Source organism: Fusarium redolens (assembly GCF_020744475.1).
Source record: "Fusarium redolens strain MPI-CAGE-AT-0023 chromosome Unknown BKA55scaffold_12, whole genome shotgun sequence".
Taxonomy (NCBI): Eukaryota; Fungi; Ascomycota; class Sordariomycetes; order Hypocreales; family Nectriaceae; genus Fusarium; species Fusarium redolens.
In genome coordinates, this window is record NW_025763675.1 from 691,594 (window position 1) to 719,514 (window position 27,921).

At 48.6% G+C, this 27,921-nt stretch overlaps 9 protein-coding genes across 9 annotated transcripts; 4 read left to right on the forward strand and 5 right to left on the reverse strand.

The window, feature by feature from the left end:
* Window positions 1-43: 43 nt before the first annotated feature.
* Window positions 44-3,319, forward strand: BKA55DRAFT_595872 (dephospho-CoA kinase-domain-containing protein; the record flags this gene model as incomplete). The annotated part of the gene is made up of 5 exons (XM_046195866.1): window positions 44-739; window positions 1,045-1,516; window positions 1,714-1,766; window positions 2,307-2,362; window positions 2,491-3,319. 5 exons carry the CDS (start codon window positions 44-46, stop codon window positions 3,317-3,319), a joined length of 2,106 nt encoding a protein of 701 aa, XP_046046929.1.
* Window positions 3,320-3,777: 458 nt separating this feature from the next.
* Window positions 3,778-6,275, forward strand: BKA55DRAFT_517739 (uncharacterized protein; the record flags this gene model as incomplete). Its single annotated transcript, XM_046188211.1, has 2 exons — window positions 3,778-5,514; window positions 5,571-6,275. 2 exons carry the CDS (start codon window positions 3,778-3,780, stop codon window positions 6,273-6,275), a joined length of 2,442 nt encoding a protein of 813 aa, XP_046046930.1.
* Window positions 6,276-6,491: 216 nt separating this feature from the next.
* On the reverse strand, window positions 6,492-8,637 carry BKA55DRAFT_595875 (PUA-like domain-containing protein; the record flags this gene model as incomplete). The annotated part of the gene is made up of 2 exons (XM_046195867.1): window positions 6,492-6,579; window positions 6,854-8,637. 2 exons carry the CDS (start codon window positions 8,635-8,637, stop codon window positions 6,492-6,494), a joined length of 1,872 nt encoding a protein of 623 aa, XP_046046931.1.
* A 4,417-nt stretch (window positions 8,638-13,054) lies between these two features.
* On the forward strand, window positions 13,055-13,560 carry BKA55DRAFT_595876 (uncharacterized protein; the record flags this gene model as incomplete). Its single annotated transcript, XM_046195868.1, has 2 exons — window positions 13,055-13,298; window positions 13,376-13,560. 2 exons carry the CDS (start codon window positions 13,055-13,057, stop codon window positions 13,558-13,560), a joined length of 429 nt encoding a protein of 142 aa, XP_046046932.1.
* A 210-nt stretch (window positions 13,561-13,770) lies between these two features.
* On the reverse strand, window positions 13,771-15,633 carry BKA55DRAFT_95134 (insulin-induced protein-domain-containing protein). Its single transcript, XM_046201695.1, has 2 exons — window positions 14,676-15,633; window positions 13,771-14,624 (listed from the first exon to the last, which is right to left on the reverse strand). Exons 1-2 carry the CDS (start codon window positions 15,441-15,443, stop codon window positions 14,235-14,237), a joined length of 1,158 nt encoding a protein of 385 aa, XP_046046933.1. The 5' UTR covers window positions 15,444-15,633; the 3' UTR covers window positions 13,771-14,234.
* Window positions 15,634-16,896: 1,263 nt separating this feature from the next.
* Window positions 16,897-18,369, reverse strand: BKA55DRAFT_517575 (WD40-repeat-containing domain protein; the record flags this gene model as incomplete). The annotated part of the gene is made up of 1 exon (XM_046188196.1): window positions 16,897-18,369. The coding sequence occupies one exon, from the start codon at window positions 18,367-18,369 to the stop codon at window positions 16,897-16,899; it is 1,473 nt and encodes a 490-aa protein (XP_046046934.1).
* A 264-nt stretch (window positions 18,370-18,633) lies between these two features.
* On the reverse strand, window positions 18,634-21,765 carry BKA55DRAFT_517644 (uncharacterized protein; the record flags this gene model as incomplete). Its single annotated transcript, XM_046188205.1, has 3 exons — window positions 18,634-20,658; window positions 20,708-20,805; window positions 20,856-21,765. The coding sequence occupies 3 exons, from the start codon at window positions 21,763-21,765 to the stop codon at window positions 18,634-18,636; spliced, it is 3,033 nt and encodes a 1,010-aa protein (XP_046046935.1).
* A 2,552-nt stretch (window positions 21,766-24,317) lies between these two features.
* BKA55DRAFT_692608 (uncharacterized protein) lies at window positions 24,318-24,717 on the forward strand (the record flags this gene model as incomplete). Its single annotated transcript, XM_046199802.1, has 3 exons — window positions 24,318-24,407; window positions 24,533-24,598; window positions 24,655-24,717. 3 exons carry the CDS (start codon window positions 24,318-24,320, stop codon window positions 24,715-24,717), a joined length of 219 nt encoding a protein of 72 aa, XP_046046936.1.
* Window positions 24,718-24,939: 222 nt separating this feature from the next.
* On the reverse strand, window positions 24,940-26,923 carry BKA55DRAFT_692609 (prion-inhibition and propagation-domain-containing protein; the record flags this gene model as incomplete). The annotated part of the gene is made up of 2 exons (XM_046199803.1): window positions 24,940-26,786; window positions 26,845-26,923. 2 exons carry the CDS (start codon window positions 26,921-26,923, stop codon window positions 24,940-24,942), a joined length of 1,926 nt encoding a protein of 641 aa, XP_046046937.1.
* Between the last annotated feature and the right edge of the window lie 998 nt (window positions 26,924-27,921).

A 27,921-nucleotide genomic window follows, 5' to 3' on the forward strand; every position in this document is an offset into this window, starting at 1 on the left:
TTTCCGATCTCAATTGTCCGAGTTACACACAAAAGAAGCGATCATGGCCTCGGCAGGTGCCAGCGCCTTCAAGTCTCCCAAAATTCCTCGACGACCAAAGACCCCCGAGACTCGTCAAGTGCACTTTGGCTCTCAGACTAAGCCTGCTACTTCTGCGTCTGCTTCTGCATCTACATCAACACCTGCCGCCTTCAACGAGGGCATCACGGGCTACACCACAGCCAATTCTCCCAGCGGCGGCTTCAGTGCTGGTATCAACGGTGTTACAGCTCCCAGCACTGCTGCTACCCGAGCAACCACTTCTGCGCCGGACGAGAAGGGCAGCAATCAACCTACGAACTTCCCTGCGCTCGGCTTAGGCCCTAACGCACAGCCTCAGTGGCATATCAGTGCCGACCCGACTCAGAGTCTCGCGCAACAGGTGCCAACTGGTTTCGTCTCGCCTACCCCTCAGCAGCACCAATTTCTCCCCCCTCAATTTCATCCTGCTCCCTTCATCAACGCAGGGCAAAATCAATTCACCCCATCTCCAATCACCTACATCGGAATCGGACCTCAGTCTCCCGGTGTCAACACCGCAAACATGGGTGACTATCAGAACGCTGCGCCTCCTGTTCATGGCATGAACTTTCAGCCGCCTGTTCCTGACACTACCTTTGGTCCTATGCAGCACGTTTATGTGCCTCGCTTTGACAATGGCCTGGCTGGTGTCCAAGTCGGTGGCTATGCCGGTGTTCAAGTTTGTGCACCCTCTTTTTCTTACGTTGCCCCTTCTGCCCCCCTCTTGTCTCCTGCGCCAACGACGACTCCCGCCTGCACTACAGTTGTAATGCCAAAGACATTCTATTTGAATGGCTATACGTACTATGCAAGTCTGCTTTGCTGATTTATCTTCACGTTTTGGCTTCGGCGTGGGGTTCGCCTGAATCAAGTGGTTCAGTGCCCCTCTGCGACATCAGTGGCTCGGCGGCCGTCTACCCTTTTCTTTCACTCACCCCTCAAAATCTCATCATAACTCTTAGCAAATGCTGACAAGTTCTATAGCAGCCCGCCGTCGGTGCCATGGTTCCCCAGCCTACCGTTCAAGGCAGCTACGTTGTCCAGCAGCAGCCCTACTACATCCAGCAGCCGACCATGGGCCAGCAGCCAGTCCTCGTTGCTGGCCACCAGCCTCAGCAGTTCATGCCGCAGGTCCAACATGTCGCAGGCGTTCCCTCGGTCGGTATTGCTGGTGGAGCTGCTGTTCCCGGCACGGTCCCCGTCTTTGCAGGTAATGTCCCTGGTGGTCAACATATCCCTGATGTCACTGGTGTTGGTCGTACCGCTGGCGAAGAGCAGCTCCGTCAGATTCAGTTTGCGCATGCGAACAAGATGTACGAGCCTCAGGACTTCAAGCCAGCTGACGATGACCCCTCCCGTTTCTACTATGTTCGTGAAGTTGACGGGAACTGGACCCAGCGCAACCGATTTACCATTGATCACATGGGTGATTCCCGCTGGTATGTGACCGATGAGGGTTGGTTTTACGCCGTCCGACTTCCCAACTAAACGACGCGGCCAGTAAGATAATCTGCCTTTACCTCATCTCCCGATCATGAGCTGATAGTCTATAGACATACCACGAAACACAAGAACGATTCATTGGGAACTCGTTTAACGCAAGTTGTAAGGTATCTCCCCATCGCGAGTCAACGTTGACTAACACCTTTGCAGTTGGGCCCGTCCCCGATCGAAAATTTAAGTTGGACTGTCACCATGTCTTTCAAGTAAGTAGTCTGAAGACAATATGGTGGCACAAGCTGACTTTTGAAAGACAGGGAACGCTTCTCGGCCTCTGTCCAACTTTTCGCCCTAAAATGAGCTCATGCTTAATGATGCGGTTGGGATTGTATCGATGAACGAGACGTCTCACGGATAAAGACATGGACCATTTTGAGATTGCGCAAGGAAACACTATCTACCGAATGCAGACAGGAAATTGCTTCGTATCATTCCCTGAAGAGATGCACTGCTACGGTTAATTGAAATTGTATAAAATGGTCTCGTGGTGATTGTTCTGCGTGAAAGAAAGAAGATAGCATCACATGTCGTTGATTTAATGTGGTTCAAGTTACTAATGCAAGTCATGGATGCATGTGGGGTAACTTACACTGTTCCGACAGTTTCGTACATCCTCGGTAATTGCATCATCGGTCCAAGGTTATCAGATCATTCCTGATAACAACCTATATCCATTCAGCGATACGTTCATCTCATTCAAGATCTGAGAAGCGACTGTCAAGTCTCACAGGATAAGCCTTTTCAAGAACATCGGAGAAGCTTATTGCCACACCTTGTTGGGTCTATACCCCACCAATAGGAGGTAAGAAAACGTACCTTGATCATAATCAATCAAGATACTTTGGTAATCTTAGGATGAGCTTAGGGGACTTTCTGACGAGTTTCTAGAGTCTGAAGTTTCTAGCACCATAAGACCTGCGCACCTTCAAGATACACCATCATGCTTCTCATCGGTCTTACGGGTTCAATTGCCACAGGCAAGACGACAGTGTCGTCAATGCTCTCGTCACAACCCTACAATCTGCCGATTATAGATGCAGACATTCTAGCGCGCAAGGTTGTGGAGCCGGGAACTCGTGGGTATGAAGCTATTGTGAAGCATTTTGGACCTACGACACCCGAGCTTCTTGTGCAACCATCAGAGAAGATGCCCGAGGATGGACCAGACGGCAAAGGCAGACCACTCAACAGACCGGCATTGGGAAGACGAGTGTTTGGCGACTCAGAGGAGCGAAAGAAGGATAGGGCAGTTCTCAATCGCATCGTCCATCCGGCTGTCCGATGGGAGATGTTCAAGTCCGTTGTTGGATGCTACTTTAGAGGTCATTGGGCTGTGGTTCTCGATATTCCACTCCTCTTCGAAAGTGGCCTCGATCGATTCTGCGGCGTCACAGCTGTAGTCGCAGTCCACGACCCAGCAGTCCAGATGCAGCGTCTGCGTGCGCGTGATCCTCACCTCAGCCCAGAAGATGCCGAGAACAGAGTGCGCAGCCAAACAGATGTACGAGAAAAGGCCCGGCGATGTGAAGAGCGAGGAGAAGGCAAAGGGATTGTGCTCTGGAACGACGGGTCACGAGAAGAGTTGAAGGAGCAGCTAGATAAGGCTATCAAGGATTTGAGAAAGGCGAGTCCTGATTGGTGGTCGTGGCTATTGCTTGGATGCCCTCCTCTGGCAGTTGCTGTTGCGACGTGGAGGTTCTGGCAGAATCTTATTATTAATGAGAGATGGGAGGAGATGAAGTTGAATGCAAAGCTGTGATAGTGGATTATAGGGGGAGTTTGATTGTTTCTAGTGGTTGGAGGGTGGATAAGGCAGACAAATATATACGCAAGGAGGAAGGAGCCCCTACTCAAGCTCGCTCCTGCCTTGTTTCTCAACCATGAACCAACCCTTTTTATCCCAGCCCAGTTCATCCTCTTCTATCTACATCTTCCCACCAAATCAAAACATCATCCCTACATGCCCGCTTTACACTTCTTTTCTGGTCTGTAGGTTGCCAAGCACTGGGGCTCTTATCACTTTGTCTTCGTTTTGCCTTGACAGCTGCGAGCAGTTGACAACAGCAAACCTCCGACCGTCGCCTATACCAGCAGAGTGGCCTGTTCTTGCATGCACCTTTACAGCAAACACACATACATCCCTTTCTTGACCTTTTGACCTTTCTGAAGACAAACTATCTTGACAATCTCTTTGGTACAGCAAACTTCTTTGGTGCGATGTCAAATCGCAAAATCAAACGCCCCTCGCATTTTTGCGAATGGGTAGTTGGAACAACAATCGAATCTGTTATCGGCGCTATCCCCCAAAACAAACCCCCTAAGAAACGAGACGTCGTACGCGTTCAAGTCACCACCGATGATGAGTCCGAAGAGGACACCGTCAAGATCACCTACCCACGCACTGGACGCACCTCTACACCTCCGCCTGCCAAAGAAGCCAAGGCCGAGGCTAAGAAGGTCCGGTTTCACTTTGGCCAAGATGGCCCAATCAAATCTGCTATGAAGCAGACCACTATCACAACTCCCATGGAGTCCTCAGATGAGGCATCCGACTCCAGCCCAGAAACTGAGTCAGACTCCAGTCAGTCGGTCTACATATCAAGCTCTGATGCCACTGATTCTGATATTGAATGCTCAGTTGAGTGCGTCAAGCATAAAAAGAAGAGAAAGCAGAAGCACAGGCAGACACAGGCCGAAGAAGACACCGAGAGTGACTGGGACTCTGATCCAGAACCAACTTGTGACTGCGCGAGATGCAAAAAGGGCCGACAGATATTGAAAAGGATAGGCAAGAAGAAGAGCAAGGAATTCACTCCTCCCAGCCCTGAAACTTCTGAATCAGAAGAAGAAGAATCCCCCAATACTAAACGACTGTCTGGTAAGAATAAGAAGAGAGGTGGAAAGAAAGCAAAACCACCAGAGTCTGACACAGATACTTCCGGGTCAGATTCAGAGTCCGAGATCCCAGCACCCAAGAAACAGAGCCAAGCCAAAAACCAAGGCAAGCAGAGAGGTGGAAAGAAACAACAAGCCGCGCCTGAACCTCCCCTGAGCAAGAAGCAGCGGAAAGCAATGAACAAAAAGGTTAAGCAGCAACAAGAGCAAGAAATTGAAGGTGAAACCTCTGACTCACCCAAGGAAGAAGAAGAGGAAACTGAGCCAGAAGAGGAGCCCAAGCAACAGAACAAAGGCAAGCAGAAAGATAACAAGAAACAGAATGGCAAACAAGCAAACCAGAAGAAACAGAAAGCAGGGAAAGAAACCCATAAAGAGCCAGAAGCCGCCGAACAGACACCAGCTGAAGAGGCCCCTGAAGCTTCCAAAGAAAAAGACCAAGGCAAGTCCAGAACTATGAAAGGAAAAGCAAAGGCACAGCCTAAACAAAAGGATGGAGTCAAGAAGGGCAATTATCCCGAAGGACTACCAGTTCCTCATATGCGTCGACCACAGCTTATCGAGCCCATCAGAGCTCAGGTCGTTCAGACGGAACGCGTGATCGAAACTCCACAAGACCCAGCACCTAACGCTTACTACGATGCAGAAAACAATGTCATGAGAGTCTACCACGGTCCTGCCTACGGTAACCACCAAAACAATGCGTTGTACCCAGACCGTGACGCCTTCAGTCGCCCTCTGCCAATGGGCCAGCCTCATCCGATGCAGAACCCCTTCTATTATGGCTTCAACAATCTGCAGCAGTATCCCAACTATCCACAGATGCCGCCGTTCCACCAGGGCTACACAGGGGTACCGCCACCGGAAGCATACTCGCATGTTCCCATCACTCAAGGAATGGCCCCTCCTCCATGGTATGCCATGGGACCTCCTCCAGGACTTCCCCCCAATGGCTGCTATGGACACAGGAACCCTGAAACTAACAAAAACACTCCGGCTTTCAAAACGGAGAAAGACAAGACCAGCCAGAACAATGTTGGACCTCCGGGAAGTCTTACTGTAAGTGATTATTAATGAAACACACGGGCCGGACTGGATTTAACTCATCGACCCAGGGCCAGGACAATCCATATTATAAGAGAAAGTCACACAGTACATGGGGAAGCCACCGTTCTGTATCCAAGGAAAACAGCCAGCCTCCAGGTTCCGATAAGGCTGGGCCGAACGGGCCGAACAGCTGGAACAACAATAGCGATCAAGGAGCAGCCTGGAACAACGGACCAGGTGACAACAATGGCCAGAATTGTCAAGACGCTTGGGGCTCACCGGCCCAGGACAATAACCAGAACGGTGATGATTGGAATGCGAGCAACAACCAGGCAGTTGACGAATGGAACAAGAACGCTCAGGATAGTAAACCGGAGGATTGGGTAGCGTCACCACCAAGTGGCGAGCAAGATCAGAACCAAAACACTTGGGGAGCTGGTTCGAACCATTCGAACAAGAGCAACGAGACTGTGAAAAGAAATGGAGATCATTGGGGCAACGACACGTTCCCGGGTGCCAGCGGCGACTGGAGCGAACAACCCAAAGATACCATAAGCAGTGTTGGACAAGGAGCTGACAACAACGTGGGCATCTGGGCTCCTGTGAATGGGAATGGGAACGGAAACGAGAAACCTCCTTCAACAGAAGGAGAAACAGGTCGCGACAACATCATGCCTGGAACATGGGTTGACGCCCCGGGCGTTACTATGCCAAGTTGGGGAGACCCTACGGCAGCACGGGACACGAATGGTGAAGCCTCAAACTGGCAATAGAAATTGGAAACTTGATGCATGCGGTTATGCGAAAGATGTCTAGTTTAGCCAAGGGGGTATGGTATCCGCAAAATCGCTGTACTACAAGATGCTATGACTAAATGCCTCCCAACCCAATCAACCAATCAATATTCAACCATGTAAATGAACACCTTCTGTGACTTTTGTCTTGTAACATTTGATGCGTTATAATGCCATGATGCAAACCAAACCGCCCTAGCTATCGTCGAGTCGTAATCGTCCTGTTCGTGTCAGAAGTGGAATAACATCAACTCCGCGAACCGTCTTGTGCTTCGTACAACAACTGCACAGCAAAGCAGAAAAGCAAGAGCACGAATTGCAGAACCAAGCCGAGCGAGAGATAGTAGGGCAAGCATTGTCAATCAGAGGATTGTGCAGCCGTGGATGGACCTGAGCGGCCATGAATCAGCTTTGTCCTGGAATGGGAGACGTCGTTTTAGCCTGGGGGACGGACACGACGACGAGCATGAGCTCAATGAGGGGCAGTATAGTCAAGTAACTTGATAGGGTATGGGGTGCATAAAAAGTTGCAACAAGTGTATTTAGAATTCACTCACCATCGGGAAGTCTCCCATTCCACAATCCACGTGCAGCATATCTTGAGTCGCTCGCGTACGCTGGATGTGCCAAGGAGTCGATATTTCTCAATGTCTTTGACAGGCAACATACTGGCAAACCACCAAGGAAAGATGGCAGGGTCTTCTGGACAGTCGCCATATATCGTCAACATGCGTTCTGTCAACCAAGGGACACTCTGTTGACGCATCCGAGCGACAAAAGATGAGGCATAGTGCATAAGACTCTGTGTAGACATTGAGTCAATCTCGGCAACTGAGGTTGGCGTATGTGGACTGGATGAATCAGACCGTGGTAATGGAGATGTCGGTGTTGGCTCAGGGGGTTCCTTGACAGTATCCATAGTCTGCATGGGTTGCTGTTGATCCTCAGTCTCTATTGGTGATGCTTCAGCAGCCTCCGCAGCTTCTTCATCTTCGAGGCTAACGTCATCTATCCTTTCAGTCTTGCCGACGATGTATCCGTCAAGGTAACTGTGTTCGAGAACGCGAAAGCGTGACAACCCCACAGTCTCAATCAGACTCCGGCCATCTGGGAAAAACTGAACATTGACAATGCGGAGGAGCGTGCCTAGCTCGAGAAAATTCGCATCCCCAGGACGTTGGGGTCGTTTTGGTATGACCATACCGAAAGTGTGGTCCCCTTCCAGTGCTCTCCGAATCATGAGTCTATATCTCGGCTCGAAGATGTGTAGGAATGTCGGCATTTGAGGGAATGACAGTGTGCATACAAAGAGAGCGAGGTCGTAATCTTGCATCTGAGCTGCCCGTTCGGCGTCCAGTGCTTCTTTTCGAGCGTTAACTTCCTCCAGCCAGAATGTTTCAATTATGCGCTTGATAGTCTGATTGGAGGGCGATGAAGTTTGACTCAGTAGGGGGCTGATAGCCAGTGGGCGACGACATATCGGGCAATATCGTGAATGGTCAAGAATGCGATGCAAACATGACCGACAGAAAGTATGTCCGCAAGAGGTTGTAAGAGGGTCGTAGAAGAGTGCGTAGCAGACCTGACAGTCCATTTCAGCGCGAGTGGCGTCTTGCGCTTTTCGAACAAGCCCCGTATCATCAGCATCGGGAGGTGGTGATGGCGTCGCCGATATAGTTTCGTCGTAGCATATATCGGCCTCGTAAGACAAGTCACCCTCTTCTGCCAGGCGATAAGTGGCAATAACCTTTCCGCCGGGTATCACCTTTGTGTATGCTTCATCATCGTCCCTCATAGAAGAAACACCAGCAGTAGCCCATGGATCAGGCCACATAACCCTCGTCGCCATCTCGGTGGCCGAAGACTCATTCTTGAATCGTTCGATCTCTTCCCTCACATGTTGGGCCGTCTTATTCAGCACCACATCAATGGCGCAGTCGCCAATAGCATGTTCCTTGTTGCAGTCCTCAAAGGGACATTTAAAACCACGAAGTCGATCTGGAGCGGCGGGATATGTTATATTGGTGCGCATGTGTGTGCCTGGTAGACAGCGCCGGCACAGACTTTTACCACATGGGAGGCTGATAGGCTCATCCAGGGGCAGTGAGCAGATCTGACACTGGAAGAGACGGACGAAATCGCGAGGGGCGACATCGCGATGGCGTGAACTATTGGCAGGAGGCGATTGTGATTGTGATTGTGTCACTTGTGTCGGCTGTCGGCCCGAGTCCGGAGGTTCGTGATCGGAATCGGTAGGCGGTTCGGGAGTCCGCGACTGTCGAGGACCGGGACCGGAGGCGGAATCGGTCGCGGCAGCTTGCGACGTGCCGTCTGAGGACATGAACGTCTATAGATTGCGTGCGTATAGTACAGTAAAAAAGATTGCAAAAGAAATAAGGGGGTATAAAGGTAGGTTCTTGAGTCGTTACTCTTCGTTGTGTCGTAGCGGGCGTCGAAACTCTCTAATAAGGTGCGAGCCTCTGTAATGATACGTTATTGGTAAAAGGAACCAGAAGTAGTGTTGCTTTGAGGTGAATAGAAGAGAAGTTGTTATCCCCGAGTTCTATGCGATGCCTTGTCCGTTATATGATCTGCTATGTCGTCGTGTTTGCTGGGTTTGTTGATGAAGACGAGTATTGCGGTCTTCTTGGCGTAGCCGTTGATAGCGTGTCGAGTGCATGAATGTGAACGAAGCAGTGTCCAGGTGTCCAGGTGACGAGGACAAGTCGTATACAAGATAGACATGGATTCTGTAGAATAGTAAGATTACAACGATCGTATTGCGAATGTTGAGCGAAGCATCTCCGTTGTGTGGATCGAAGTGTGGTGTAAGAAGTCTTGTATAAGATGTGTAGAGATTGGTGGGGGTTTAATGAGATGAAGTAGTACTGGTACTCCTTGAACAGCGGGAAGATGTCATAGGTTCAAGAGGATGAGAATCGTTTAAAACGGCTGCCGAAGTCGAGCCCACTTGTTCTGGATTTTTGACAGGGATATAAGGGGAGACGGGGCTGGCTCCGGAGTCTCAGCCTTCAAATTTGTACCGTATGTATGAAGGGAACAGACGGATTATCGTAGGATCAAGAAGGGGGGTTGCTTGCTAAATAAGAAAGGAAAAGGAAAGGGAAAAGACGGGGTCTTCTACTTCAGGCCGTAGTGCCGAAATAGAATACGTAGACAAGGATAAAGGGTTGTTGAAGATGAGGTGCAGCAAATATAGAGATCGTCATACACCAGGGAGACTTACCAATCCGGGGACAATTTTGGAGGCACGCGGAGAGAGATGAGTCTAGGAGAGGGGTGTAAATAATTACGGTACTAACCTATGTGATAGGTAGAGAGAGAGAGAGACACGCGAGCTCCCGAATGGGAGAAAGGCAAACTTGGCAGTTCAGCTTAAAGTGTTCGTGTCAGTTATGAATAAGCAAAAAGCAGGGAGACATGTTAGAAGATAAGGAAGAAGGAAAAATCATAGGCGTCACAGTTTCTAGAGACGATGAAGAATAGAAGCACCTAGAGACGAGGCGACGCGAGGCGAGACCAGACCAAACCAAATCAGAACGAAGGAACAGAGATCGGGGGTGGATTGTTGTTACTCTATGGTACTTGTCTCTATACAAAATATATTAGGAAACTTGGTGGAGTTGTCCTAGTCCCTGGCTTGTATATAGTACTTCGGGACGGGTTAGTTTGGATTGACAACTGGGAAATGTTGTAGATTTTTCCAACTTTGGCATTAGTTCCTAACAAGTAGGTACTGTAACTGCTAGTAAAAGAGGGTCCCCTCGAAAACTTGAGAGGACCCTGCGTATATCACGAGTTTTAGACGCGTCCAGTCTAAGCTCAGGGTTCAAAGGGTCATGAATACTGTGTTCAGAGGATTACGGTTGATGTTGAAGGATGCCTACGAATAAGGCCAGTGATAACAAAAACTCATACCTTTGAGCTCTCGAGTTACACGACAGCATCGACTTCTGTCTTACAAGGCAAAACGGATGACGATGGCAGGCCGGGGTCATAGACTCATGACGTCGAGACAAAATATCAACCCAACAGCAGTAGCCAGCAACAAAACTACACGGGTATCGAATGGTAATCCATTTTCAGCACCTAGTGATGGTTGCTGCGTATCTAACGGCCAAGCCGCAGCAAGAGATAGATAGACTTTGGTTGCCCGTTGCAGCAACCGAGGGAGGGAATCAAAACCCCTCATCTCGATAATCGGGAGCTTGCGAAATTCCCTGTTTTTGCTGTGCTGTGCTGCCAACCGGGATGCATGAGAGGATGAACCTAAAATAAAACACATCCCAGCTCAATGGGGCCAAGAAAAACGTTCAGATCCAAGATTCAAGATTTGGGCTGGGGGCTTGGACAAGACAGAGGAAACTTTCCCCTTCTTCACAGCGTAACCGAAAAGCTGCCCTCCAGAAGCGCAAGCATGACCAATAACCATAGAGACCAATATCACAGCAGGAAACCACAGAAAGAAAAAAAGACACAGGGTTCTCAGTGGAGATGTAGACGGTACTCGATCAAGACCTTTCTCCCCGTTTCGCATCTGTCGCCGATCTTGCTCTTGTCTGTGTACACTCTCCTCTTTTTCTTCTTCAACGTCCGCGAAACACGGAATACAGCGCGCACCTAAATCTGTTATGAGTCGGGGGTGTCGTTTCTCGTTTTTCTCAATTTCCTTTCGAGATTCTGGCTGACAAGGACGATCGAGACAACGCCGGAGATGCAACGACCATCGGGTGAATCAACTGGCGCATCGACACTACTTAATAGTTGAGACGGAAACCCGCCATTAACAATAAAAACGGGCTGGCAGTTTCCGAGACGCGTCTAAGTGAGAGTCTCGCTATTGGATGGGACTCTTGACCTGGCAGGGCTGGTGTATGCACAGTAAGAGCTAAGAACTGAACCAAGACCGCAGGATCTAGGGTCAGGTCATGACTTGAAAGAGGCTCAAAAGAAAGTCGTTGGCGTCATATGAGACGGGGGGTCCGCAAGGGATCCATGATGGGCAATGGTCATGATGCCAACGATCTTTTTTTGCCTTGGATAACTAATCTTTCATGAATACTAGGAGATTCTGTAGATCCCGTCAATTCTTTTTGCCTTCTGACACGGGAGAGAGTTGTTCAATCTGAGATCTCATTCTCTACTCTCAGCATCAACAGTTCAAAGTGTTGGACAGAACCCAATCTACGCATCATCGTTGCCCTTGTCATCCAATAGTCTCGAGGGTGTGGCGGCCCGGATCGAGATGCGGCCAATCAATTTCCTCAACCTTTCAGCCTCCTTTGCAACGATTTCCTTATACAGAGAGACAAGCAGTAGTTCTCGCTGCTGTCATGTCACACAACGTTTCCAGCTTTCCGGGCTGCACAGTACATATGGCACATCCAGTACACGAGTTGAAAACGTACTTCTTTATGCTACTCGGTATATGGGTGTGCAACGGAATTCCATCTTGATGAATTGAGGCAACATCTCTGCTGGTTCATTAGCCGCCAAACGTGACCAAGCTCTAGACTCTCATGACTTGTTGTGCCTGTTCTTTGGAGTGACCTTATCTTCGTCATGAGTTTAGGTGCTGTACCCCAGGACCCTTCTTTGGATGACGCTTACTATAGCGTTGTAAGAGCAATACGCCCTTCGAAATTAGTTAGATCAGTTCGCATTCGCCAATGTTCCAAATGTTCTAGACCATCTCCGATTTCTTGGTTCCCGAATCAGGACTTACTCTATTGTCGCTATTGAGAACTATTGGCGATGCCGAGTTATGGATGACGAGTACCATTCATTCTTCCGCTTAGTCAATATAACTTCTCTCCTAGGGGTTGAACTCGTCATCAACATTGATCATATGTGAGAATGGCTGCCAAGAAAGGTAATTCATCACACGACCATTTTCTGCTTCCATATGTTGAATCTCTACCAACTCAATAACCAACAAGAGCCCCATTTTGAACCTCAACCTCAAGCTCCAGGACCCTGAATTCAACCTCCCCACAATAGCTGAACTGGCTAAGCTCTCTCTGATCTGATCCTCCCTTGAGAACCTCTCTACCTATGAGCATTATTCTCTTAGTAAATACGATTACCACTTTTATTAAAGTCACATTATTTTCTGTCTACGCAATTCCGTTATTCATCGACGGCTTCTTCCGGTCTGTGACTTGTTCCATCACATGTCATTCCCTTCCCTTGAGCTTCTTCCTATCGTCACAGTAGCTAGCTACCTTGTTAGAAACAGTCTGTGCGTAAGCTTACCGTCTCATCCCTTCCGTATAGCTCCCCTGCTCGTGATAGCTTCTCGTCCCCAAACATGTTGAGAGAACCGTTGAAGTCTAGGGCTTATCCCACTCATCCAAGCTCAAGGTTTTGACTCAAAGTATTATCGATGTTGCTTGGATCGATCAATGGCTGAAACGCCCTAAACTTCAGCCCTTTCAGGTGGTAACGTTCTGACGAGAGATACAAGAAAGCCACAAGGGCCCCCTGACGTACTAGGGACGGTTAGAGAGAAATGGAGTTTTTGCTTTGCTCTGCGTAAAGAGGCAATTGGACAGACGACACTCGAAGCAGCGGGGAAGCTGCTTTTTCTGACGTTGATGCTACATTTTTGCTTTCTTCTCCTCTTTTTCTGTTTATTCTCCCTTTCACTCTCTTCTTTAATCTTTCTCTTCTTTTTCTAACCTTCAACCCGACTTTTTCTTCATCAACACCAAATACTCATCCATAACATACCCATCATGACTTCTGTCTCCACCTCTCAACTCCCCACCCCAGAGCAGCGTGAAGACATCACAGCTCGCTTGGCAGACCTCGTTTCAGCCATAGAGTCTCATTCTCAATGGACTCCTCCCAATGTTGATCGTGGTCTCTTTCACGTTTGGGACTATGTCAAGAGATCTCATTATATCATGACCGAGTTAGACAACATTGCTGCTGGTCGAAAAGTTCAGCATCCTGAACAAATTCCCAAGAACGATGGTGGTGAGTAGTAGAAGCTATCCTATTGCTAACTTCTATGGAAGAGTGTACCTGGGCTTACACTATCTTCTCTGTAACAGTCGCTTCTGGCCCCGAAGCTGCCCTCGCTTCCTACACCGACGTTTGCACACGTACCATCACAATCAACGAGATGATTCAAAACCCTCGTATGCTCGTCATGCTCGGCCTCTCCAACGTCGACTTCGGCTCCGCTATTCAAGAAAAATCAGCAGCCGTTAAGGAGGCGATCAAGAGCGCAAACTAGAATTGCTCTGGACCTGATACACAAATGACGTTGTAGAGCTTGCGTCACGCGATGATCGTCGGCCGTTACAGGGTTTATCCATGAAGGAGTAAAGGGCGAACATTCTTTTGGATTTGATATTGGGAAACAAATCAAGACTCGAGAAGGAAAAAGAGAAAAACAACAGGCAAAAGTTTGCAAGTGGTATCCAATTCTTTGCTGGACCAACGGAGCTTCAACTCGATAGTACGAGATGGCTAGTTCAGCAGATTGGGTCTACAGCTAAGATATCTGAACGATAAAAAGAAACAACATATCGTGACAGATTCGTGAATTTGCTTTTAGAAATTGAAACGTAGAATGAAATGGCATTATCATTCCTTAGCCATTTAAGCCTAGCCTATCTACCCATGCTATTCTATTCAGGAGAACAGAAGAGCAGAATAGTTGTCGTCATAAACAGACCATATCGGTAAACTAAGCCATCATATCATCCCTTATGATCTGCAAAATGCCCTTATCCAATCTCGATAACTATACACATACCTCCCGTTCCCATTGTCCAATAAACCCGCCCAATATATACCTGCCCATGATTGTCGCCCAAACGAAAAGGATATCATAGACGCATCATGCTCAGAATGTGAAAAGACCACTACAGCTGATTGCACATCAGATCAGCTTCTCGCTTGTCATCATCTCACTCCGGCCCAGCGCCCCTTGGCTGTTGTCGATGGCCCGAGGGTAAGTCGACGACCGATATTTCCAAAGCAGACACAACTGCAGAAAAGCACACTCAACATCCACATGCCCGTCTCGAGCGTCTTCTGCCGGGCGAGTCCACCGAGAATGGGCATATCTCCATCGGCTGCCATTGTGGCATTAACCAAATGTCTGAACGGAACCTGAGTAGGTGCCGGCATCATATCTGGGTTCACGCCGAGAAGCACAACCGACCCTGCTAGCCCAACCGCAGCTGAGAGAAGAAAACCAGGCTTGGAGCGATCGATAAGCCACCATAGGAGGGGATTAACAAGTGCCAAGGTCAGTGACACCTGAAGGGTGGACGCCCAGGCCACTTTGCGCTGCGGGATGTTAGTTATGCGGAACAATAGCTTTGTCGTTGGCTGACTTACAATGGCGAAAACAATTCCGACAAAGGCGCCGATAGCCCGGACAGCAAGCGCCCAGTCAGTGCTTGGGTCGTCATCTTTCGTTGAAGCACTGTTTTCTAACACAGCTTCGTCCTCCTTGTCGCCGAACGAATTCTCCCATACTCGATCGAACCAAGGAAACAGCGCGCCCAGTGCAACGCCAGCAAGACCCCAAAATGTCAAATGACCCCAGTTATACGTAGCACGAGACGGAAGCCTGTCCGACTCGTGGAAGCGCGATGTGACTAATACGCCATATCCCACGCCGAGGACGAAAAGCAACAGTCCTCTTAATACTAGAGCACCACCAGATGGGGTATGCTTTAAAGGCCCAGCGGGTTCATGAATTCGAATCGAGGACCGGCGACGAATATGGTGTGATCGATCCTTCAGAAAATCAAACGTAGCGTCGTCGATGCTAGGTCTCTTGATGGGTGTCTGAGCGCCTGTTCCCCAAGGTGTATCGAGTTCATCGCGATCGGCAAAGACACGGTCACGCGAAGAGGATGTCGTGGGAGAGTATATTCCGAAGAGCGTCGAGGAGGTCAAATTCATGAACGACTGTGGCCTGCTCAGACCTGCACTCGCAGGCTCGGGAGTTGGTTGTAGGAAGCGCGCAATGTTGGGGTCTGGAGCTGGCGCGGGAGTTGGAGGAGACGAGTTCTCGCTTGGTGGTGTAGGAGTCGTCAAACTGAGATCGAAGGGTCTTCGAGGGACGGGACGAATAAGAGGAGGACCATCGTCGGCCATTTTGAAGCTAAGGGTATGTATAACTGACTGTTTTGGTTGTTAGGGACTGGTATAAAGACAATGGTGAGGGACAGCAATGGTTTATGAACAAGGCTCGGGTTCAGCTGAGGTGAGCTGAAACCTGCAAGTCTCAATATCTGGGCAATGCAGTGTTACTATACTCACAGTCTCGACCAGTCTCAGCTTAGTATCCTAAGCAAATATTCGTGTAGCTTCCGAGGCTTTGTCTGTCCCGGATAAAATAATTTGAAGCTGTTGGGGTCCAGTCTCTGCAACCCTGTCTACCACTTTCACAGCGCGAGCTAACGAGCACAGGGCCTAAAGCTAGTTGAACCGGGATGTCCGAAGCAAGTCAAGCAATTGGGAATAAACGGCAAATGCTATGGGGAATTGAAGAGCTTCAAATATCTTGCTGTTGAAGCGAGTATAACGAGGTTGGGATTGAGTGGCAAAGAGTAAGACTGGAATGAGAAGATGGGTAAAAGGAAACAGAAAAGAGGACAGTTTAATACCAAGCCTTGAAACCCAAAATATAGAGGGTACCTGAGTAAGAGAGTAGTAACAAGAACAGTGAGAGAGTGAGAGAGAGGAAAAGGAAAAAGAGACGGCACGTAGTTAGCCTCAACTGAAAAGGGAAACGAACGAGCTGAACGAGGTTGTTCATTCTTCACATGCTCACAAGACCAAGGGACGGGCAGTTTCACGACTAAGGGCCCCCAGGAATTACGTAGATGTGCCCCATTTACCTGCATCAGCAGCTCTTGAGGGCCCTGAACCCCTGTCTCTTTAGGTGGGTGAGTCCCCGCCTGGTTCTGTAAAGATGTCACTGATACTGATGTTGCAGAGTCATTAATGATGAACTTTATTATCTGTAACTTGATAATATTCAATTCTAATACTCAATGTCCATATTGGCATTGGATATCTCTTCTTCAACCTCTAGTGCCTGTTGTTGACATTCTTGATCATCATCCTCCATCCAATCCCGTCTATTACCCCACATTCAAAACGCCTCAAGCTTGAATTCGAGACTCCGTGGTTGGTCAGACTAAGGTAATTCTGCTTTGACTTGCATTTATGACCCCCTCGTGATTCAAGCACATACAAGATCAGCAATCCCCTGGGGCCCTGAGCTGTGACCCAAGAAACCTAAAGGGAAATCCGCGGTGCGATTCGTTTATGTGCTTGTAATTGTTGATACTGCACTGCAACTGTACATACATAGCACGTAGTATTTCTTGACCGGTCTGACGCTGGTGTAAACTCAATGACTGTGGCGAGTTCAATGGCATGCTTGGTTCGATTTGCATGTGATTCTGGGCACATAAAACAACTGACTCTCGCATCACCACCACCAATTCCTCACATATCTAACATTAGTTTATAGATTGCTAGCTACAGTATCACAACAAACACAAATATCCAACCAATAACATGAATTTTAACTCCTCGTTTACTCTTCATCGCTCTCACTCTCCTCTTCCTCATCATCATCCAGCTCATCCTCACTATCCTCAACTCCCTCTGGCCGGGGTATCATCATAAACGCCGTCATGCATGTGATTCTGTTTTGCGTCTCATACATCCCCAACAACTCTCCCTTGGCCTCCTTTGTTTTGCCGTTACCCTGCAGCTCCAGTACTCCCACCCGCCAAACGCGGATCCGTCCGTCGCTGCTCCCGCCAGCCACGTACAGCGTCGAGGCGTCCTCCGCACTCGGCACCACCACAAAGTCCTTGATTCGGCCCTCAACCCCGCCGGCTTTTCCGCCGATTTGACCCATCAACTTGGCTGTCGGGAGCTTCTTGTCTTCCGACTCCGGTTGTGTAAGGTCCGATTCCTTGGTTGAGAAGAACAGGATGCGGCCATCCTCTGTAGCAACCGCCAATAGCGTCGCATCCCCTTCCTTGTCCAGTGCAACATAGAAGAACTGGTGCACCTTTGTACGAATTGATCCCATAATCCTGCATTTGGGCACACTGTCCATGCCAAATGCCACAATATCCCGATCAAATCCTACGGCGAACTCATCTGCTCCATCAACGCTTCCCCAAACAACTCTTCGTCCCTCTCCAGTCGAATGTTTTCCCTCGCCAGCCTCCTGCAGCATGTCTTTGCTAAAGTTTAACACTCCAGCCTTCTTGCCAGTGACCAAGTTCCACAATCGCATTGATCGCTCGCCCTTGCTAACACTGATCATAAGTTTCATACTGGGGTGGATGGCAAAGTCGTTCACACCAGAAGGAGTGCCACCGAAAGGCGCTGTGTCACCGCTGGGTCTGCCTTGAGGCTTAGGAATCGGCGCCTTGATGTTGCTGAGTAAAGACCAATCTCGTGTTCGTGTGACCGCAATTGTAGAGTCTTCGCTCGATGATAGTAGCTTTGATCGTGTAGGGAAACATAGCGATGTCACAGTCGACGAGTGATGAAGCAGCGTGCCAACCTCTCGGTTCTTGGGGTTCTCGAGAATTGGTCGGGGAGCAACCTTAGCCAGGATCTCCTGGTTCTTTCGGCTGGGCGGATGCGCCGACAAGTTGTAAACGTTCACACGCTCGTCGGTGCTACCAGAGGCAAGCATGACCTTTTGTGTCTGCCCAGGAACGGGCGCTGAGATGGGCGACGCAGCGACGCAACGAATCGCCGAGGTATGGGCATTGAAAAGAAATGTGTCGGCGAAATCAGCCTTCTCCTTGCCTCCAACAGTCACTGTCAATCCGTGAAGAATTCGGTCGTAGGAGCCGACAACGATCTGAATGGTCTCGGGCGCATTCGAGGCGGTCGTGGTGGTAGTAGACTTCTTCGGCGCTGAAGTCTTTGCCTTTACAGGCTTTTCCTTAAGAACTTGGGCACCCTTTGCCTTCTTCTTGATCGAAGGCTCGGAAGCAGGCTCGCTTTGAGCGATAGCTTGTCTCTTGCGTTTGGCCATTTCGTCGAATGTATTCTGATGTTGAGTAGTCGCTGCAGAAAGCTTCAATCCCAGCTACAAACCAAAACCAAGGACCGAAAAAAAAATATTGGGAGATAAGATAAGGAATTGCACTGCATATGTGCATAACCCCACCATATGCATGACTTTCACCATCCAGAAACAGGACCTTTGATTTACCAGAAACATTCTGGACGCTATGCGCTGAGTATATTCAAGTGTATGTGCAGTATGGCAATTCTAAATCCCTCCACCAATGTCTATTTATCGGCTTGATCCTCCGTTCTGGCCCCCAATTTCTCGCTCAACCATTTCGATCGAACCTAGACTGGGGAACCTTTTGGAAAAGTCCTGAAGATAATCATCCTTCTCTTGAGCTGTCATATCCACCATTTGTTGTCCGGGAAATTCAATTAGCTCTTCCGTCGATGTTTGGGCCCGCGTGGGCTTTTGAGGTGACGATGGCCGTTGGCCAGTAGGGAGACTATTGAGATGCACTGGCTTCTTTGGAGCAGGGGGTTTCGCAGGGGGTTTAGATGTAAGAGCTGGGGGCGCAGAAGATGTCGAAGAAGGTCCTCGTGCTTGAGGAGGATCGACCCGTGTTTTCGCCACCGTAAGGGGCTTCTTGGGAACTCCAGGAAGGGGTTTCTCGGGCTTGTTACCAGTCTCTGGAACATCAGTATACTTTCCATATCCTTGGGCAGTTCTTTGAATATTGGAGGGCCTTTGATCTTCATTCAAGAGACTTTGAACCCTGTTCTGAATGCTGACAGCACGGGAAACTCCTCCAATACTCTTAGGTGGAACTGGTGGTCCTCGTTGTCCTGCAGCAACCCTCTTTCGATATTCGGCTTGTGCTGCTTCTACCCGCTGTTCCTCTTCCTGGAGCTTCAGTCGTTCCATTTCCCGCCTCATTTCAGGTGTCATGCGATCCTCATCATCATGGACATGACCGTCATCACTGCGCCCATCAGTTGCCTCGGAGCCCGCAATGGGGGTAAGATCTCGGCGTGCCATCTCCCTTTCTGGCGAAGGGTTTCTTCCATTGTTGGGAGAGCTGCCTTCAAAGCGCTTAAATGCATCACCGAATTTTCCAGCCAAGATGTTCTTGTTGCCAGATAGCGAAGTCAAGCTGGAACGCTTGCTAGACTTAGTCCGCTCCGAATCCTCCAGACTTCTCAAGAACTCCATATCGCTCGACGTGCGCGGTTCGTCCGCTGGCTCTTGATAGGGAGAGCGAGACTGGGGCGGTCGGCTTGATGAGCGTGATGCAGCCTCCCTTTCGCGCAAGAAATCGAGAGTTGTACCCTCAAGGTTTGTGCTGGCGGGTCGTGGCCGCGAAGGGGCTGGCGAGGCGCGAGCAGAAGGTTCTAAGAAATCAGCACGAGGGCGGCCGCCTTCCAGTGAAGGCCTCGATGAAGACGGCTGTCGTTCATGACTAGACTGCTGAAAGGCTGAAATTCTTTGCGAGACCGCAGCGCGGGGTTCCTCTGCGTTCCATTGCGCTGCACTTGGGTCAACCTGCTTTGTGGCGCTGCTGGAGCGAGAATATTCAGCGATTTCGCGCTGAACAGGCCGTTCCACATCCCGGTTCAACTTCTCAGGTGGAGGTGTTGAGGTCATCGTGCCAGTAGAGACATATCGTGAGTTGGATTGAGAAGAAATCGCTTGCAACTCAGGGTTGTTGCTAATAATGGACTGCGCCCGGCTAATATCAGGTCTACTTGGTGCGGACAAGGTCTTAGCCAGCGGGGGCTCCAAAGGAGGTGAAGCGACTGCGGCATGGTGTCCCACAGGAGTTACCGAGTGTGTTCTAGACACTGGCTTCGGTCGAGGGGCCTCAGTCTGTGGCGCTGCGAATGCCTCATCCGCCAGTTTAGCCGTCACTCTCTCATTCAAGTCAGAGGAGGTATTGACTGTGGGTGAGACAGGTGAGGAAACATCAAAATCGAATTTGGAGCCTTGGTCGTGCAATAGTGAGAATTGATCGAGCGTAGGGAATCTTGAAGACAGTTCGTCAAATCCTTTCGAAGCAGCCTTGGCATCAAGGGCCGCGAATGGATCTCCCTCAGTCTTCCTCATCGGAGAAGCATCTGGCTTCTGTGCTACCTTGGCTGGAGCCGGGGAAGCTGTCGGCCGTCCTCTTCGCATCGGTACAACATCAGGAATAACTTGCTTCTGAGGCTCAGCTCGCGTAAACACTGCACCCACAGCTGGCGTTTGTTCTGGTTTCTGGGCCTTGGGTTGGGGACTGTCGGTTCTTGCGTGGGTTTGCGAACGACTGTAAATCTATGACCATTGTTATTATAAATTCTTCTCGGGATCACCGTACACCTACATCTTGAACCGGAACATCACGCCCTTGCATGGCGCATCCTTCCTTTAGCACCTGGTAGATATTCGGCCGATCTTGTAGGTTTTCTCTCAACATTGATGCTGGAATTATGTTAGTCCTGAAACAAACAACCAGGGCCAATAAACATTACCTATCAATTTCTTGAGCCTGTCAGAAAATACAGGATGACTTGGGAATCTGTAACTGGCATTCAAAATTGCCAATTGGCCCTGGTCCTCAAAGGGAGTAGTGTAATAGCACAGCTTATACAATAAAACTCCCAATGCCCAAATATCGGATTTTTCGTTTATGGGTTGCTTGCGATATACATCGATCATCTCGGGACTCCTATACTGCATCGTGGTGTGTTTCTGTACATCTTCATCCATAAGACGACATTCGGTGACGGTAGTGGGGGCGGGACGAGGTGATGCAGCTGAACCGAAATCGCAAAGCTTAAATCGTTTGGAGGATCCTCTGGCGGTAATAAGAACGTTTTCGACTTTGATATCGCGGTGTAGCAGTGGTGGTTTTAGGTAGTGCATGCAGGCGACACCCTCAGCGATGTCGGTGAAGATGTTGAGGATCTCTGGCTCCGTTAGGCGGTGTTGTAGCCTGGTGTTCATAAAATCGATCAAGCCACCGCCATTGCAGAACTCCATGAGCAGAAAGACTTCGTATCCTCCTCCGTGAAGCTCGGAGGCATGCGAGTCGATATATGTGACGATCGGTCGGTGGCCTTTCAGACGCTTCATTGTCTCAACCTCGATGCGCATGCCCCGCAAGGTATCCTTATCGGGGACCGCAACTCGCTTCAGGACAGCCTGATCGGTGCCGTCAACAGGCTTGGCCAGCCTGACAAGGTAAACATGGGCGAAGCCTCCCTCGGAGAGATATTTCTGAATAACCACGCGGTGGCTGCCCACCTGGATCTTGGTGCCTGGGGCGAAGGTACCAACCGGAGCGCCTCCAGGGATAGCCACAGGAGAGCCATAGGGGGCATGATGATGATGCTTTTTGGGCATCATGTGCGCAGGAGGATATTGGCCGTGTGAAGCCATCGTGAGCGGAAATATAGACGATTATTGACGATGACGGTTGAGGAGGATTTCGAGGGTGAGGGAGATGACGGCGACCCCGTCCAACAGGGAGCGAGCTGGAGCCAAGGAGCCAAGAAAGCTTCTGGCGGTCGAAAGGGGGTCGAGGAGATTCGATCGGGGCAGAATTGATGCAAAAGGAATGGCAAAACTGGCGATTCAAGTCATTGGGATCAAACAAATGCTGAGTATAAGAGTGATTTAGAACGGTCGCATCGTCAAAAACACATGGCCCCTTGGCAAGTTGTTGGAGGTTGCAGGCCTGACCTTACCCATCAATTAGGTTCGGTGCTCAGTGGCTTAGTCCCCGGATCAAGGAACTCCACTGCCACCTCACATTCCATTCCATCTTACCTTATTCATTGTTTCAACGGCGGGGAATTGTCGGCAAATCCAAAACTCTAGATGTCGAGATCTAACTTTATTCTAGTTCAATATCTTACTATTTAGTTTTAACTACTACATATTCATATTGCGATAATAGCAGTGTATATCTAGGTACGTATTGACACTGAGTATATTTCTTGTTGAGTTCTTTAATCTTGTGACCACCACGTTTATGAATGACCCTGTTAGGTTCATGTTTCATCCAGCTGACAATCAATGTTTCGCCATGAGATTGATACAACTGCGGGTAAGGATGTGTTTCCCGTAATTGTAGTCTGCTTCCTTAGGCAATGTGATTGTGTTGGTTGAAACAATATATGAACCTTAACTGATTATCAATCATTGGCTCCTTAGAGTTCTATCATGAATGTGACGACAGAAAAGGAGGCACTGAGAAACGTCCGTCGAGATTTTAGAAAAAGCGATGTTGTATAGAAGCAATAACAACTAGTTCAACTATCAATTCATGGTTTGCTATCGCTTTCCCGTTAATCTAGGCCATATTACTCGGCATGTTTTATTACCGGCATATATCCACCTACCCTGTACCAAGTCCTCGAATCCTTATTGTTTTGCATTTGGTCAAGTCTTGACGCGTTCTCAATATGCTTTATATCCCACTGAGTTCCTCCAATTCTACTATGAGTGTCACGAGGATAACTTTTACGGAATTAGATAACGGAGTGCGTAGTTCAATATTAGTACAGTAAAAGTTCTTTCATAATGCAAATGTAGTATCGTGAATGTTAGACAATCCCAGGTTAGCTTTTCGGATATAATTTTATAGCACTACCGACTATTAATATTACTTACAGAGGATATGTATCCCCTGAACCTGAGGGCGAGAGGATTCAATCTATAAACGATATGAGTATATGTCAATCCTGCCACCTTGAGCAAATAGTAAGCTTTATCAAAAGACAGGACTGGGTAAGATTAAGTATGCGCTGTTGAGACTTTAGATCTTATAAATAATAGATGTGGTAACATATATTATCTAGGTACTTCACTTATTTACCATGACTATTGGTACAAGCCATGAATGACAATGTCAATCAGAAATTCGAGGAGGAGACGAATCCATGTAAAAGTTTACTTATTTGTCGCATAACACTATAACCAAAGGAGCCCTTGCATTAAATTACATTAACCTTCTCTTCAACTTAGAGTTAATCCATTTATTTACAGCCTCAGCTTTGACGTCGTCGCAGTGGCTTAACTGACAGATTACGTACATGTTCTCCGCCGTTATAACCGTGCCAGATAGACTCTAAGCCATCGTCAATGAATGACTCGGCCGAACCGACACAGCTATTCTTAGAAAGAACTCGCAATACAATACGTGTATTAAGAAGAAAAGCCTCAATCGGAACACCGAGAAGTGGTTCTCCATGGCTTCTAGAATATGTAACATTACAGAAGAACCAGAGATTAGGCTTGTTCCAGAACACGCTGGTTTGCGAGCAGGGGTCCGCCTGCAACCACTCAATAGTTCCCGTCAGGCATACGTCATTGTTTCTTTTTCTCTGTTCAGGCTATTTTTCGCTCTCTCTTTTTTAGCCCGGGGCATCGGGCGTGCCGTCCGCGTTAGAGCGGCTGGCATGAGCAGCCACGCATAAGTGGGAGACTTATGCAGTACTTGACAGGTGCAGAATCTGTGATGTGAAGGGGTAGTATCTTTCAAGTCATGATGATGTCGATAGTTGCCGAATTGTGATGTCTTGCAGTAGACGAATCCTCAGCAGAGTGACTCCCATGTGGGCTCCGGCTGACCTCGCTCGGAGGTCACGGCACCGAAGGAACATGGTCATGGTCATGTTATTGTTGGGGATGAGTCCATGTGCCGTGCCCAAGAGAAAATCCAATACTAATCCTGTCAGCCCCAAATCCTGACGCCTCGTTTGAGTCAATGGGGCCCGCCTCTAATGGACCGTGGACCCTGTCCCGTTGAATCAGCTGCTTGAGGTGAGAGCCTTATAACAACAACGTTGCGCTCTTTGTCCTGGCCTGATTTTCATCCTTCTTTTTTCAACCTACAGTGATATAGAACACCAACTGCTTGCCCATAAACCTCTTTTCTTATACACGCCAGTCAATTCAGTTGTATACTCTCCATTACAACAGTCAAGATGCCTTCTTCTACTTCTTCGGCCATGCAAATGCCCCGTGAACCGGCCCCCGCAGCGTTCCCTGCCGAACGAACCAGCACCGAACAGCCGGTATGTCACCCACGAACCTCCGGCTTGGCTTCTACCGAGTCTCTTCTATGTTTCGCCAAGACGCAACAGCCAAGCATTGAATTTTAAACACCATGAAATGTAATTGACTAACTCATTTTTATTAGCGCCCAGTTCAACCCATGACAATGGAACAGCCTGAAATGAGCATGCGAGGAGGCAAGGACGGTGGTGTAAGCACAACCAATTCTTCATTCAACTCTGCAACATTAACTAACACTTTTCCCAGGCCATTTGCTGTGGTATCTGCGCTGGTCTTTGCTGTTTTGAATGCCTAGACTGCTGCTGTTAAACAATTTCTTACAAAGATATGATAGAGTAAAGCTCTGGCGTTCAGGCACGATTTACTTGGGAGGGCATTTTAAAGGGATACCATCGTTGGCTAATGATACGACGATTTTGATAGCTTTTTCTTCTAATAATACCTCGTCAGAGTATTTCATTTACGGCCATTTTCTCATCGCTTCGTTCAGTCATGACAAGTCCAAACGCGAGTCCCTAACACATAGTCGCCCTACACGACCACACCCTCCAATCGTTTTACTACGTCCTCATAGAATTTCATTGACAACTTTTCAGCAACTTCATCTTGCGTCTCATCATCTCCCTCCTTTAGTCCCAACTCATTACCTCCAGCCAAGCACTTCCGTGTTGCATCTTCAAATCTCTCTCCCATGTCAGCACCAACTGCTGCGACTCGGTTTTCCTCCAGCAGAGCCTCTCGAACACCACGCACAACATCAGGTCTTCCGCGCGCACGTCGCATATCGATATTTAAGACATCTTCAACCGGCCGCCAATGTGCTAATTCGACCAGAATGACACCCAGACTATAAATGTCGAAGCTCTTCTTCGAACGCTCCCTATCTCGCCGACGGTTTGACTGAGCGTTGGGATGTCGGTATAGATCATGCTCTGCGTCATCCCCTGGTGCATCTGTCATCTCATCTGAGCCTCCAGGTCGTGAAAAGTCGAAGCCTGAGAGATATGGTTGGCGGTAGTCTATATGACCATCACCTGTTCGGAAGAATAACACATTATGACTGCGAAGACCCTTGTGTAGCCAGTGTACAGCATGAAGGTAGAGGAGACAGTTGCTGATAGCGTGTGCCAAGTATACTCGCTCTGTAACACGAGGCTTGCGGATCTTTGGGTCTTGAAGAAGTTCACGGAGAGAAACGGGTGGGAGTGAAGTATGTAGATTATCGTCGGATGGGCGCTCGAAGATGAGGCCGAGTCGTCGATCTAGAATATCAACGTCATCCTCGGGGATGTTGGGATCAGCTTTATCGAAGAATCCGAGACAGTGAGGAGTGCGAAAGGCCTCAGGCTTGGGACTATGGTTCAGCAAAGCAGCAAGTTTCCGGACTCTCTCAATGATATCGGCCTTCGATAGTGAACCTGGTTGGGTATCTGTATTGTCATAGTCCTTCCACTCAATCCAAACTTTCTTCTTGCCTTCGGCTGTCTTCATGAAAGCCTCACACCGCGGAGCATCTGATTCGTCCACCTCAGGGTCCAGCTCTATGAGGTATCGAGGGATGAATAGATTGCGCTGATGACCCGGCTTTGCAAGATCGAGGAACTTTGCAGCAGCTTCGTCAAAGACCGCTGGGCTATCTGACTTGGGATCGATAGTCTCATTGAAGGCCTTGAACTTGGCTAATCTTGACAATTGCCGTAGAGCGTCAGCATTGGCCTCCCTTTCCAGTTTGGACATTTGCGATGGCCCAACCCGGGAACCTGCGTCGAGCTGAGACTTGAGAGCTAACACAAGATGGCTCAGATCGGCTATCTTGTGATGGAGCAATAAGACTCCACGATTCGTGTCCTGTACGGTATTGCGCATCTCCACCTGTAAGGAGTGGTCGAGGATATTGGTCATGTTGTCATTGAGAACTGAAAACTTAGCCAGCAACCTTTCAAATCCTTGCTTGTCAAATGAAGTCCACCTTAATCTAGTTAGGCTTTCTGACGATTTGGACTTGAGCCCAGCCATGGCCTTTTTGATGAAGTTTCGCTTCTTCTCACTCATAGGGTAGTTTGATGACTTGGCATCTTTTTCTGGAGCATCCAAAACACCATCTTTATCCACAACAGTGGAGAGGTTATTGTGCTTCTGCTGGTACTCTGTAAACTCATTGAAGAGACACTGGATTTGAACGAGCAGATCAATTACAGTCTGGCGGTGAAGATTGAATACGTTTGAGTTGAGAACCTTGTCTTGGTTCTTGGCATCAAGATCAAGTAGACCAGAAGCCTCACTCCAGCAAAACAGACGTTGCTGTTCCATCCTGAGACGGAGATTGAGATATTTGCATTCATCTTCGTAGCCCAATGCTGTGACAAGAAGCTGTATCCCTAATGAATGTCAATGCCAATTTCAAAGGTGACCCTGGTTACGATGAGCTAGAATTACCTTGAATACATCCTGTGTAGACCTGGAGGCTGATGGAAGCAACTCCCAGCGCCAAGCCGGCAAGGGATACAGGGTCCATTGCGCCCTACTGCAGCTTATTTTTAGGGCTCCTGGGAGAGAGGCTGTGCGGCTGAGCAGGGTATGAGGCGGCCGACGAAGTCGCTGTGATGGATGTGATAGAATGACTTCTTGTCACTGGGTGGTTCACGAGCTAAAATTATTTGATACTGCGGGGGATCATGCGAGGTCGGAATGAGGTGATGATTGGTGGGAGCTATGATAAGCAGCCCGGAGATAGAAGAGAAAGACGACAACGGAGATGATGATTTGGATGCTAATTGATGTTGATAATTGTTGCAGAAGGAATGTCATTGGCCGCATTTACGGATTTCCATATTCGACTCGTTCGGATCCTTCAACAGGGCTGCAATTGACTCGTGCACTCTTCGTCTATCTGTCTTGTCGATCACTTTTTCGTATTAGCGACGTGCGTCGTGTAAGCAACCCCGTTACCATGAGTAAGGGACGTGTAAATGCCGAAAGGACCCGAATTGCCATGGATCGGATGTACATGAATCCTTCAGAGACCAGGGTCCTTAAGCAACTGCCATTTACGCTTCATGCATGATCTTCTTAACGCCGGTAGTTTGCGAAGTTGAGAACTGACTCAATAATTATGAGGCCACTCATGTTACATTACTCTGAAACCTCAGTTGGAAATTGTTAAGCAGACCGCCTGCGGTACTTGAGTAAACGGTTGCCTACAGTATCTATGTTCAGCTTCTCTCAAACCCTGTCTTAAGCTTACCTCAATAGGGAATTTGCTGTCACAAGAAGCTACAACATGATTCGTTAGGATTTAACTCGGACTGTAGTTGTAGATCCGGAATGTTACATGCAGACGGCTTCTCCGAGATGCTAAACACCAAGCTACGGTACATGATATTTGTTTAAGGTTGATGTTGGTACCTTGAACTCTCCAGTGAGTCAGCTTGCGGGAAATAAAGACGTCATTTCTCAAATTCCACGTGAAGTTAGACCAATTGTATTTTTGGAAGTCTTGTCAACGTCTTCTAA

Bases quoted from the DNA above. Each gene is read 5' to 3' on its own strand.
- BKA55DRAFT_95134 (XM_046201695.1), bottom strand. From the start codon at position 15,443: ATGGCCGACGATGGTCCTCCTCTTATTCGTCCCGTCCCTCGAAGACCC. The intron at 14,625-14,675 runs GTAAGTCAGCCA...AACATCCCGCAG, and splicing joins TCGGAATTGTTTTCGCCATT to CGCAAAGTGGCCTGGGCGTC.